The 14173-nt window shown below is 42.5% G+C and overlaps 1 protein-coding gene, 1 non-coding gene and 1 pseudogene across 2 annotated transcripts; all 3 read right to left on the bottom strand.

Moving 5' to 3' along the window:
* Positions 1 to 4868: 4868 nt before the first annotated feature.
* LOC142162877 (putative late blight resistance protein homolog R1B-12) lies at positions 4869 to 6693 on the bottom strand. Its single transcript, XM_075219911.1, has 6 exons — positions 6465 to 6693; positions 6076 to 6289; positions 5795 to 5989; positions 5179 to 5606; positions 5011 to 5072; positions 4869 to 4895 (listed from the first exon to the last, which is right to left on the bottom strand). The coding sequence occupies exons 1-6, from the start codon at positions 6691 to 6693 to the stop codon at positions 4869 to 4871; spliced, it is 1155 nt and encodes a 384-aa protein (XP_075076012.1).
* Positions 6694 to 12630: 5937 nt separating this feature from the next.
* LOC142162872 (putative late blight resistance protein homolog R1A-3) lies at positions 12631 to 13572 on the bottom strand (annotated as a pseudogene).
* Positions 13573 to 13958: 386 nt separating this feature from the next.
* On the bottom strand, positions 13959 to 14173 carry LOC142163708 (small nucleolar RNA U3). Its single transcript, XR_012694650.1, has one exon. It is a non-coding gene; the product is annotated as a small nucleolar RNA U3 (small nucleolar RNA).

Below are 14173 nucleotides of genomic sequence, written 5' to 3'. Positions count from 1 at the left end.
AGTAAAATATTAAAGAAATATTATTAAATATTTGTTTTAATAACAGAATATTAATATTAAAATAAATATTAATATTAACTTTATTTTCCCTCTTTATTGTTGAGTATCGAAGAGGACAACAAAGCTGCTGAAAAGAGAGGCCGTGTTTTGCATAAACAACCATTCTAAAGAGTTGCACCTCTTCAGATTTCAACCCAACTTTGGCTATAAATACAACACTATTGTCAAGACCCCAAATCGGCCCGTTCGTGATGGCGCCTCTCGTGAAGACAAGACCAGCCGACACAACACTCATATAACCCTTTAATCATCTAGAGTCATTTTTAAGCCTTTAGTTAAACAATATTTCATAATACGTCTGAACAAACAGTGCGGAATAACATACAAGCCCGACATCGGGGTGTCACTAGCCATGAGCATCTACCAAGGTCTGGATACAACAAAAACAGTCAAAATGTACTTAGTACAGAAATGAAAAAAAGAGAGAGGAAGGTATCAGTGCTGCGAACGTCGTGCAGTCACGCCTTGCTAACTCTGATGACTCCGCGTCTGAGCAACCAACACTCGCCACCGGGTTCCGAAATACCTGAATCTGCACACGAGGTGCAGGGAGTAATGTGAGTACTCCAACCCAGTAAGTAATAAGAGTAAATAAAGACCGAGTAGTAGGAAACAATGAATCCACATTTATGTTAAACTCCATAAGCACACAGGCTGCTAAATCAGAATACGAGTCAATCGCCTCATTTAAAATCCAGCTTTTGGTAAAAATTATTTAAAATGCCTTCCGACAGTTTCAGTAGGGATTCAATACCATTTTTGATAAAAGAGATGAAAAATCATAATCGGCTCCTCGGGCAAAACATAGTTCGTAAACAGCCCCTCGAGCAAAACAGGAGTCATAAACACCTCATAACAAGAAAATCTCAGTGGAAATAACAAAAGCCAAATCAGTGATTAATTTCTGAACATCTCATAAACCCCATCTTAAATGAAAGTTGTTTAAAAACATTTATTCAACGTTTTCGACAGAGGCTAAGTGTAAAGATGAGTGAAAGCAGTCAATAATTCAACATATTCGATAGAAACTCACTTAAAGAGGAGGGAAAATCAATAAGTTCATAACCAAGCCCCTCAGGCAAGCATCACTCATGTGCATGTATATATCTATCGCCCCTTGGGCTAGCCTCTCAGTCACTCGTGACTCAACTCTTACCAATCAGCGCTCACACTCAGCACTTACGCTCAATAGGTACCATATAGTAACCGCTGCATCGTGCAGCCCGATCCACATATCGCTGCGGCGTGCAGCCCGATCCATATATATAGTCGACTGCGCTCACTGGGGGTGTGCAGACTCCGGAGGGGCTCCTACAACCCAAGCGCTATATCGCTGCGGCGTGCAGTTGGATCCAACATATCGCTACGACATGCATCCCGATCCATATAAGTGTCGTTGCGGCGTGCAGCCCGATCCATATACATACATACATATATATATATATATATATATATATATATATATATATATATATATATATATATTGTTGCGGCATGCAGCCCGATCCATAGATATATAATTCTCACAGTCAGACCCTCGACCTCTCTCAGTCATTAACCTCACCATCAGACTCTCAGTCTATCTTAGTCATCAACCTCACAATCAGACACTCGGTCTATCTCAGTCATCAACTCACGATCACTTGGACCATCAGTAAAACAGGAAACTCAGCCCAAGCAGTTTTTACATTTTTAAGAAATATAGTGATAAAACCAGATTTTAAACAATAAACAGGTAAAACATGACTGAGGATATGCTATCAAACACATAGAGTGAGGAAAAATAGTAAAAATGCCCATAAGGGTCTCAACAGGTCGGCATAAGGCCCCAAACATGGCATACATCCAAAAATATAATATCAATCTCTAAAATATAGAATATCATAAGATATCGAATCAAATACGCGACTTAACAGTCATACGGGACGGACCAAGTCATAATCCCCAACGGTGCACAACTCCACGCTTGTCATCTAACGTGTGCGTCACCTCAAAGTAACACCACGATGTGTAATCCAGGGTTTCAAACCCTTAGGACAGTATTTACAATCATCACTTACCTCGATCCGATCCAAAATCTAGCCCGCGATGCCTCGCCCGCATGAATCGACCTCCGGATGCTCCAAATTTAGCCACAATCAGTACATAATCATTAAAATATGCTAAGGGAACGAAGCCCACTTGAAAATATCCAATTTAACATCAAAATCCCGAAATTGCTCAAACCCGGCCTCCGATCCAGCATCCCGGAACTAGAAAAACTTTATACCAAAATGTTCTTCATCATCTCACGAGTCCGTACATATAAAGAACTCGAAAATCGGAGTTCATTTGACCCCTCAAATCATTCCTAGAAGGTCTCATAATCTCAAGCCCTAACTCCACCTTTTTCTACTGATTTTCATGAGTTTACACTGATATTTTCGTACCTTAATCACAACTAATCAAGTTTAAGAGTTCAAAATCCTTACCTCAATGAAGAACAATGATTTTCTCTCTTCAAAATCGCCTCCAAGCTCTTTTCCCGTTCAAAAATGGTATAAAAAGGGTTCAAAGTCGCGGAACAGGTCTTTAAAACATTCTGCCCAGGTATATACTCTTCGCGATCGCAGAAAATGCTTTACGATCACAAAGCACAACTTTTCTCAGCCCAAACTTTGCTCTTCGTGATCGCGAAGAACAAGTTCTCAGCTTTTCTAGACAATTTCCAGTATAATGGTCATAACTTTTTGCACACAACTCCAAATGATAAATGGTTAGATGTTCTGAAAACTAGACACCAAGAGATATAATTTCATATATTGCTCATTTCCTGACTCTAAATATATTGTGATATAAAAGCTTCCAAAGTCAGCCCTGTGCATTAGAGATTCCTAAACCCTTCCCGGACTGCCTATAGTGTAACCTGCATAACTTTTTGTACACAACTTAAAATTCTAATTAATTTACATTTCTGAAAACTAGACACAAAGGGCTACAACTTTAATTTTGGATCATTTCCAAATTTCTTATAGATTGTGAGATATAAGCTTCCAAAATTGGATCGGTGCAGCAGAATATTTACTCTATGCGATCACGAAGGTTCATCCGCGATCGCGAAGCACTGACATTTTTTTTCTTTTTTTACTCATCGCGATCGTATCCAATTCCCCGCGATCGCGTAGAACACTGCTGTAGCCAAAAACCAGTAGCTAAAAATAGCTTAGAAATGGTCCGGAACCACCCCGAAACTCACTCGAGGCCCCACGGGACCTCAACCAAACATGCCAACCAATCCTAAAACATCATTCAAACTTGTTCCACCCTTCGGAACGCTCAAAACAACATCAAAATATCGAATCACCCTCGGATTCAAGCCTAAGAATTCCAAAACTTCCGAATTCCGAATTCGATCAAAAAGTCTATCAAACCTCGTCCGAATGACCTGAAATTTTGCACACACGTCACAAATAACAAACGGACCTACTCCAATTTCTGGAATTCCATTCTGACCCATATATCAAAATCTCACCTATCAACCGGAAAACTTTCAATTTCGCCAATTCAAGCCTAAATCTACTCCGGACCTCCAAAACACATTCCGATCACGCTCCTAAATCCCAAATCACCTAACAGATCTAACCAAATCATAAAAATTCCAATATGAGATCATATGCTAACAAGTCAAAACTTGGTCAAACCTTTTAAATTTTTAAGCTTCAAACTGAAAACGGTTATTCCAAATTCATTCTGATCATCCTGAAAACCAAACCGATGATTTAAATAAGTCATAATACATCACACGGGGCTAGTCATACCCAAGAACTGGCAAGCAAAGTGCAAAAGCTCAAAACGACCGGTCGGGTTGTTACAACTATTCTGCTCAGAATTTTCATACGATTTCCTGAGTTTCTCCTCCTTCTTCTGCATACTTTTAGCATCAAACAAAGCAACAGTAAGTGTGATTTGCTACCGAACTTTGTGTTCGCTGAGACACTGGGGTTTGAAGTACCACTATACCAGTGTGTAATTCGTTTTATCCTGGGAGAAAATAATCCATAACTTTGGGTACTAGGAGGGGATTAAATTCCTTAAGAAAACATTGTGAATTCAGTGGGCTCGAATTGGTTTTCTATTATTTTGTTGTTCATTTCTGTTTATGTTCATTTCTGTTTATGTTCATTAATTATATTTCCAGAATTATTTTACATATACAGTTTACTAACATTAACTCCATTGCAAAACTTTAACCCAAAAAAAGAATGGTGAATTGTTTATTAGGTCTATTAACTTATTTAGTTGTAGGAGAAGTATAGTTTTATTTTTAATGTCTAGGCTTTTTAAATTTAAAATTCCGTTGATGATATGTTGAGCTTAAAGAAAGAAACGAAGATTCATATCATCGATGCCAATTTATTTGTGACTAAAGCATAGTTATTATTGTTGAGATATTTTAGTTTGCTGAAGATTTATCTGCAGATTTTTTTGCAAGTTTCCAGTTTTCAAGTGGCTATCCAAAGCCTTATGGTTCATAAAATTAGAAGCGATAATATTTAATCATACATCTTTTTTAGTTTAAAAATCCACAAATATGAAAGATTTAAGGGGCTGTATTATTACATTCAAATAAGCAAATGAATATGGAGTCGACAAATTCTGTCTTCCCACCAAATAAGAACTTTCACAAATTACTGTTACAACAACATTACACGATTGAAACATATGCATTGATAAAAACAATAAAAGAACTAAAAAAAGGCATTGATTAATCCAGCCTAATTTTCAGCAAATTACAGAACTAAAAAGATATTGGAATCCAACAGACATAATTAGCTCGTTGATGACCCATTGCTAACCTGAAATAACACAGAATGAAGCATATCAGAACAACTCAATTCATCTTTGTGTAGCTATGACGAAGCACAAACATAAGCATTTGATGAAGTATATGCATGAAACTTCTATGTATACTTTCCAATATGCTTCTTGAGTATGATATAAATAATAGTAATGCCGATTGGATAGTAGAACTTCTGTATGCAAGATGCAAGTTACTGAAAGTTGTTATGCAAGACATGAGAGGCTACTAAAATTTTTTTTCCATATCAGATGTAACAAAGCGGTGCTGAAATGTCTTACCAGCTTTAATTAGTTGTCTGTACTTCTTCGATATAAGAACTTGGAGATTATCACATCTAGTGGTTTCTTCTACTTCTCTTTTAATATCCATAGCTGAATCCCCAATAGAGTTCAAGCAGTCTTCCACTTCAATAAGTTGGAGTGTTGGAATATCGGCAAAGCTAAGAGGGATCTCCTCGAGGTCGCGACAACCGTGGATAACTAGCTGCTCAAGCATGGGAAAGGATTCCTCTGAAGCATTCCGTCCTCTCATATCACGCGATAGTAATGATAAGTATATGAGTGCAGGGAACTCGACATCTGTGGCATCCCAACAGTTTTCTCCCAAAAAATCTGTCTTAGTCAGTTTCAGACTCTCAAGCTTCCGCAATCTTGCAATGTTTGAAGCCATTTCTTCCGTTAGACAAATTTCAAGAAGGGACAACTGCCTAAGATTTGAAGGGAAGACAAAGCAACTGGTCCATCCAACTGAAGACTCGAATCCTGACGCTTCCAGGAGATATAGTTCAAGAGATTGAAGTTGAGTATGAACTTCTGGTATGGGAAATAATGGAATAGCAGATATACCTACAATCCCGAGGTTGAGTCTTCAAGATTCGAGAACCTCCACCAAAACCTTGGATTTTTCTCATCCTCATATATCGTGCAAGTGCTAAATGTCTTCAAATTCTCCAGCATTGTTTCTGAAGATTCTTCAAACAATACTAGGTCACAGCTATCTTCCCATAACAAGAGAAACTCGGTTAGATTCACATGCCTTAGCTTCATCATTTTCCGGATAGTTGCTGGCGATGTCTTTAAATAACCCCATCTATCTGAATGAACCGTTAGAGTTTGAAGATCGTGCATGTGAGATACCCGCTTGAAGTCAAATCAAAGACTTTAATTGGAAGGTACCTCAAGTGAGTTAATGATTTTACAGCTGTAGCCCAAGAACGTGGAAACTCCACATCCAAGAAATGCAACACCCGAACAAGTCTTAATTTAGCAAGTAAAGGTAGAGGATCTGATCGGCTCCATGTGTTGAATACTAGATGAGCAATGTACTCCAATGACTTTGTTTCCTCGGAGTCCAACAATGGAACCTTATCCAGTCGATATTCAGAATGATCTAATTATTCAACCAGATCATCATGAATATAAATGCATAACCGCGATTCCTTGGAATATTGCAAATGTTGATATGGATTGTATGGCTCTGCGAGCCACTTAAAACTTTTTTTCTCTAAGTTTTCCACCAAAAAGTTTACACACAACATCGTGCAATATGCAGTATTTTATGTCACCATCGAGTCTCTTCTCAGAGACCATTACTAGGCTTCTGTTAAGCAGATCATTCAAGCAAACTCTAGCTGCTTCCTCCATATTTTCTATGACAACATCCAGTACAAACTCTTCACCCATCCAAAGCTTCAGCAAATCAGACACTGGAATCCTATAGTCTTCTAGAAACGATCCCATGTACAGAAGGTAAGGCTTTAAATGATCTTCCAAATGATCATAACTTGACTGCATTACCTTCATGCCTAAAACATGAGAACTGTTATGCGGCGCCTTCCTGAGATTCCTTGGAAGGGCGACGTAAGGCTAAGCAACTGATGTCAGTGCAGTTATTGTCCGCCAACTGAGGTCCCCTCCGTACGCTAGACGTGATTATCAGTGCCGTACGGAAAAACCAATGTCAAGAGAAATTGAGAGAACAGAAATGAGAATTGAGAATGAAAAAACGTTTGATTGTATTAATGAAAGCTATTACAGAAAGGCAACGCGGTGTCGAGGGGGAGAGACACCAATACAAAGAATTGTTTGCTTGCTAGAAAGTTTGATTGCTTGAGCCCCCCTAATAATACTTTAAAAAAATAAACCAAAGCTACAAGACTAGACTTGATTAAGCTAGAGAAACATAATGGAAGTACATGGAATAAAACTACTCTATATTTACAATGAAAAGGACTTAGTTTTCTACAAGGCAGAAACAAGTCCGTTGTCAGCAACATAGTCTTTGGCATCAGGGTCTGTGTGCATGGCATTGTCTGTGTGTGTGGCGCTACTGGCATTTGCCTGAGGTTGGGCACTGGCGAGAGATATCGGTAGGGTGACAGAGGCACATGCGCGCTTGTCACTTGGCACGGCCAAGACCACGGGGCCGTCCGCGGCGTTAGGCATTGAGAGGCTTACTAGGACGCCACGGGGAACACCCAAGGGGTCATGGGGCATGGTTGGAAAGCCGCCCATGACATTCTCCCTCAGCTGAGTTGGAGACGTCCTCGGGGCCGTACTTGCAAAATAATCTTCAATTAGGCTCTTGTAGGCTTTGAGGTTTGTTCCCCTCTCCCAAGTGTTCTCCTCTGCATCACAACCATGCCATTTCACCACGAACTCTTGGTGATCTTTCCTTGAGGCATGGATCACTCTATCATCAAGGATAGCTTTAACACGCCTTTTTTCGGTTGAATTGGGACCTCGAATACTGGGTATTGTGAGATGGCTCAGTGAAGGATCCTCCGTGTCTTCCAGGAAAGGTTTCAGGAGGATGACATGGAAGACAAGATGAATTTTCCACCAAGCTGGGGTATCCACACAGTATGCAACTTTCCCAATGCGCCTTTCAATGGACAAGGGTCCAATGTATTTTTGCAATAGGCGAGGGTCATGGACCCCCGCAAATAAGTACCACTTTGGAATTTTGACCATCACTTTGTCTCCTACTTGGTATTCAACAAAGTGACGATTCCGATCAGCATGCCTCTTCATCCGCTTTTGAGCTTTGACAAAATAGCTCTGCACTATCTCCAAATTTTGCTTCCACTCTTTTGAGAAGCTAGCAGCTGGAGGATATTTAGACATATTTGGTGTATTGATTGTGTGTGGGAGTAGCGGTTGCTGTCCGGTAACAATTTCAAAAGCGCTTTTGTTTGTACTAGAGCTCTTTTGTGAATTGAAACATAGTTGAGCAGCATCCAGAAGCTTCACCCAATTCTTCTGCGATTTGGTTACAAAGTGGCGAAGATATTCCTCCAACATACCATTGAATCGCTTCGTCTGGCCATCAGATTGTGGATGAAAACTTGAGTTGTCACTCAGCTTTGACCCAAGGCACTTAAAGAGTTGGGTCCAAAAGTTGCTAATGAAGCGTGAGTCGCGATCACTAACAATGTCTTTGGGCAGGCCCCAATATTTGACGACATGAGAGAAAAAGAGTCGAGCTGTATCTTTTGCTGATATATATTGTGGGGCGGCAATAAAGGTAGCATACTTGGAAAACTGATCTACCACAACCAAGATAGTTGTGATATCTCCGACCTTGGGCAATCCGGTGATGAAATCCAAGGAAACGCTTTCCTAAGGTCTCTTTGGGACAACTAGTGGTTCCAAGAGTCCCGCTTGTGTCAAGCGGTCTGACTTGTCCTTCTGCCATACTAGACAAGTCTTCATATACTGAGGGATGTGATCGTCCATTTGAGGCCAATAATATACACGGCGAAGTAACGCCGTGGTTCATTCCTCATCGGGATGGCCGACCCACAGAGTATCATGACATTCCGCCAGAAGAGTCCTTCGCAGATCTCTTCCTTTAGGAACATAAAGTCGGTTCCCTTTCACTTTTAGGAAACCATCTTTTATGTAGAACTGGCGCTTGCCCTGTCCTACCAAATTAACCAAATACTGTGCAGCAAGATCCTTGATGAGTAGATCCTATATCTGGTCCTTGATGGAGGTGGCTACTTCGCTCCCTCTTAGGGTGGCGAGTAGGCACACCAATGCTAGATCAGCTCTCTGACCGAGTGCATCAGCAACGTGATTGGTCTTCCCACCTCGGTACTCCACGTTGAAGTGGAATTCAGCTAGGAGTTCCTGCCACCTGACCTGTCGACCATTCAACTTCAGCTGGGTCATGAAATGGCTAACAGCTGTGTTGTCTGTTTTGACCATGAACGGGGTCCCCACCAGATAGTGCCTCCAAAGGCGCAAGTAGTGGACGACAACCATTAATTCTTTCTCATGGGCGGCATAGCGCCGCTCTACATCCTTAAGCTTTCGACTCTTGTACGCTACAGGATGCCCTTCTTGTAGCAAGACTCCTCCGAGGGCATAGTTGGATGCATCTATTTGTACCTCGAATGGCTTGGCCAGATCAGGGAGGGCCAAGACGGGGCTACTAGACATAGCCGCTTTCAAAGTGTTGAAGGCCTTTGCTCGCCTGGGTCCCTAATCCCAAGGCGTGACCTTCTTAAGGAGTTTTGTCAATGGTACTGCAATGAGGGAGTAGTTTTTCACTAATCTCTTAAAGAAATTGCATAGGCCAAGGAATGCCCTCAAGGTGTGGATATCCTTAGGCGGCGGCCAATCTGTGATTGCCTGAATCTTCTGTTGGTCTATCTTGATCCGCCCTTCCTCGATGACATGTCCAAGGAAGTCAATTTGCTTCTGATCAAATGAGCACTTAGATAGCTTCGCATATAGTTCATGCTCCCGCAATCGAGCTAGGACCTTCCGCAAATGCACCAGGTGTTCCTCCAATATTTGGCTATATACCATAATGTCATCCAAGTAGACCACCACAAATTCCTCAATGTACTCTCGAAAGACTTGGTTCATCAAGGTGCAAAACGTAGCTGGGCCGTTAGTCAAGCTGAACGACATAACCAGGAAGTTGTACGACCCATACCTTGTCACACAGGTCGTCTTGTGTTCATCACCCTCTACAATCCGAACTTGCCAATAACCTGTCTTTAGGTCTATCTTAGTGAACACCGTCGCACTACCCAATCTATCAAACAAGTCTGCCATTAGCGGAATAGGGTACTTGTTCTTCACATTGATTTTGTTTAGAGCTCGATAGTCCACACAGAGTCGCAGGCTACCATCATGTTTCTTTTGGAAAAGCACAGGGGACCCGTATGGGTATTTGGAGGGAACGATGATCCCTGTGTCTAGCATTTCCGTCAATTGTCTCAGAAGCTCAGTGAGTTTGGGTTGTGACATTCTGTAAGGCGCCCGGGCGGGTGGCTTCGCGCCTGGCACCAGTGCGCCTAGGCGGTAGTCGCTTTGGCATGTCTTATGGCATGCCATCTTCAAACTCCAGTAGTAGCTCCTTCACGGGCTCAAGAATGGGACCCGAGGAGTGTTCTACATCTTCAATGCAGAGGGATGCCAGGAATGCAGGTTCATGTCTTTTGACCCCCTTCTTCAACTGCAAGGCCAAAATGTTCTCAATGGCCATCTTCATGGTCATGCACGGGATAATGCAGGGCTTGGTCCCGTTTGCTCCCATCATTAGTAACATGTCAGCATACGGTACATGCATGGTATTGGTTTGCCTCAGGAATTCCAATCCAACTATCAACTCAAAGTCATCTATGATCACCACGCGCAGGTTGAATTTTCCTTCGTAAGGGCCAAGCTTCACTGGTACCTCTTTGGCTATCCCACCCACTGGCTGAGGAAGTGAGTTGATAGCCTTGACACTGCCTCTGCCTTTTCCTACAACTAGACCAAGGCGCTCCACCTGAGTCGAGGCTAAGTAGTTGTGGGTAGCACCCGTGTCTATCATCGCCCGAATGGGCTTGCCATTTACTTTTATCTCAACGAACATTAAGGTCCTCTCTTGTTTAGGAGGAGTCCTCTCATCTGCCTTCTTTTTCCCTTTCTTGGTGCTTGGGCAGGGGTCCTTCTTATTATAGATACTAGCACTAGTTCCCGCAAAGGCCTTAGAAATGGAGCCAACAATTGCATTAAAGGCACCTACTGGTTCGGTCTGGTCTACATCGTCTGTGTCATCATCTGTCCCATCATCAAAGGCTTGATGGGCGTTCATCTGTGCATGTGGACACTCATTATTCTAATGTGGTCCGCCACAATGACGGCACCCTGAATGAGGCTTTCTTTCCCTGTCATTGGTGTTTGACGCATCACTATTGCTGCCTGAGGAGGGAGCCTTAGATTTGGTTGCACTCCGATCTCCCCCACTTCTACTAGGGCCACCATTGCTAGGTTGGCCCCCTTTGAATCTTGCTCGGGCAGGCGGCTGAGGCCTATCCTTCCGAGCTTCCACTTGATAGTCCCCAAGGGATTCAGCTGCTTGGATCGCCTTTGGTAAGGTATCTACCCTTTGTTTTTGTAGTTCCATACGGGCATAAGGTTTTAACCCTTCTAGGAAGGTGAAGAGCTTGTCTTTGTCCCCCATGTCATGTATGTTTAGCATGAGCGCAGAGAATTCCCGCACGTAGTCCCGTACTGATTTGGTCTGGTGGAGCTCCCATAGCTTTCTCCTTGCATTGTATTCAACATTTTCGGGGATGAATTTTAGGCGTATGGCTGCCTTCAGTTCTGCCCATGTCTCGAGAGCATCTTCACCGGTCTTGATGGCTTCATACTTCACCCGCCACCAAAGTTTAGCATCACCCTGAAGATACATGGCAGCAGTTGCTACCTTCTTAGCTTCTTCTAGGCCCCCAACAACATCAAAGTACTGTTCGATGTCAAAGATGAAGTTTTCCAATTCCTTGGCATTCCTAGATCCACAGTATGTCTTTGGCTCAGGAATTTTCAGTTTTTGTGTCGCGGAAGGGGGGTTCACAGTGCCCCCGATTTGGTTTCCACCTCCTCGAAGCAGGCCCTGTAAAGCAGCATTGACGGCATTGAGCTTTTCTGTCAAGTCGTCAATAGTTTGTTGCATGGCAGTCACCCTGTCTGCCTCTTGTGCCCTGTAAGCTAAATCCTCGGCACGCTCCTGTTGGAGTCCCTCGAATTTGCCAAAAATTTTGGCTGCCTATGTGGCTGCCATTTTCCGGTCTCTCTCGGAGTCGCGACTGATGTTTTCTATGTCAACTTCGGCCTGGAGCACCCTGCGGTCTAGGTCGTCCAAACTTTGCACTAGGCTGGTTCTTAGTTCAGGCACCGTATCTACGATGGGCTGTAATTCGTCAACTGTCTGTTCAAGGGCCGCAATGCGGTCCCCATAATTCACCATGGTCAGAAATGGTGGTAATGGCAATACGTTTCCTCGTCCGATGTCGAGCCTAGGGTTTGATACCAACTGTTACGCGGCGCCTTCCTGAGATTCCTTGGAAGGGCGACGTAAGGCTAAGCAACTGATGTCAGTGCAGTTATTGTCCGCCAACTAAGGTCCCCTCCGTACACTAGACCAGATTGTCAGTGTCGTACGGGAAAACTAATATCAAGAGCAATTGAGAGAACATAAGTGAGAATTGAGAATGAAATAAAGCTTAATTGCATTAATGAAAGCTATTACAGAAAGGCAACGCGGTGTCTAGGGGGAGAGACACCAGTACAGAGAATTGTTTGCTTGCTAGAAAGTTTCGAATGCTTGATCCCCCCTAATAATGCTTAAAAATAATATACGAAAGCTACAAGACTAGACTTGATTAAGCTAGAGAAACATAATGGAAGTACATGGAATAAAACTACTCTATATTTACAATGAGTTTTCTACAAGGCAGAAACATGTCCGTTGTCAGCAGCATAGTCTTTGGCATCAGGGTCTGCGCGCACGGCGTTATCTGTGCGCGCGACGCTGTTGGCATCTGCCTGCAGTTGGGCGCTGGCGAGGGATATTGGTGGGGTGACAGAGGCACATGCACGCTTGTCACTTGGCGCGGCCAAGACCACAGGGCCGTCCGTGGTGCTAGGCATTGGGAGGCTTGCTAGGACGCCACAGGGCGCGCCCAAGAGGTCATGGGGCATGGCTGGAAAGCCGCCCATGACAGAACTTAAGTCATTTGCAACCTCCAGCCACAAGGATGCCTCCCTTTCCATTTTCACAATAATTCCAACAATCAGGACAACCACATGAGGCAATCCCTTACAGTGTTGGGCAACTTGTAACCCTACATCCCGTAGATCCGGAGGACACCTCTTTCCTCGAAATACTTTCTTTTGCAATAATTCACAACTCTCTTCCAATCTTAGAAATCTAAGAGAATAAGGATCACTATTGTGCTGGAGATGCTTAGCCACTTCTTCAGTTCGAGTTGTTACCATTACTCTACTTCCATCTTCACCTTTAGGGAAACATAATCCCAAATCTTCCCATACATCGACTTCCCATATATCATCTAACACAATGAGATATCTCCTGCCTATTAGACTCTTGCGCAACTTGTCAGCTATGTCTTCACATTATATGTTTGTGAGACAGTACACCATACTTAAATATCAAAGTGATTAACAACAGAGGGATTGTTGTACACCTTCCTTGCCAAAGTTGTTTTACCGAGTCCGGCCATTCCAAGATTGAAATAACATCTATCTCCTTTGTTCCTCCCGTCAATTTCTGCACTATACTTTCTGCATCTTTCACAAAGCCCACAACTTCCTCATCAGTTGATGGGAAACTACGTTTGGTGGAAGGCTCCATGTCAATTAGCCTGGTGTCTCTCACGATTGTGGAAACAAAAGTCCAATGGTCTTATATTTAATAGCTTTATCAGCTTCAATAAGAGCAATGAAAACAAGATTAACAATCCATAAAATAGGTAAAATGAAGTTTCAGATTATACATAAAATAGGCTAAATTATGTAAGAAAAGAGAATACATGCTAAATTTGGTTGATTACCTTTATTTCCTAACAGTAACATTTATTTTTTAAATACCTCACATGTATTTCCACATAAATTATTTCTTTTCATATTCACGCATGTAACATAGCAAAAAAGTTGAAAGAGTCTGCCATTAGACCATCCCAACACCTATAATTAGGGGCTGAGAACGATCATCTACAACACCATGACCCGAGGGCAAGCAAAAAAATTGGAAGAGTCTGTCAGACAGCCATTAGACCATCCCAACACCTATAATTAGGGGCTGAGAACGATCATCTACAACACCATGACCCGAGGGCCATGGGAGCTATTAATCACGCTCTAGTCTAGTGGCCATGTCTCATCAACCAGACTTGGTTTCCTGTCTCCTTAGAACTCAAGGATAAGGTGGTACGGGCCTATAGAACAGATCCTGTTCAAGTAAGGTCGT

This window comes from Nicotiana tabacum, chromosome 8 (genome assembly GCF_000715075.1).
Source record: "Nicotiana tabacum cultivar K326 chromosome 8, ASM71507v2, whole genome shotgun sequence".
In the NCBI taxonomy this organism is placed as follows: Eukaryota; Viridiplantae; Streptophyta; class Magnoliopsida; order Solanales; family Solanaceae; genus Nicotiana; species Nicotiana tabacum.
Note: the sequence above shows the minus strand (reverse complement) of the source record. Positions and strands in the feature narration are given on the sequence as shown.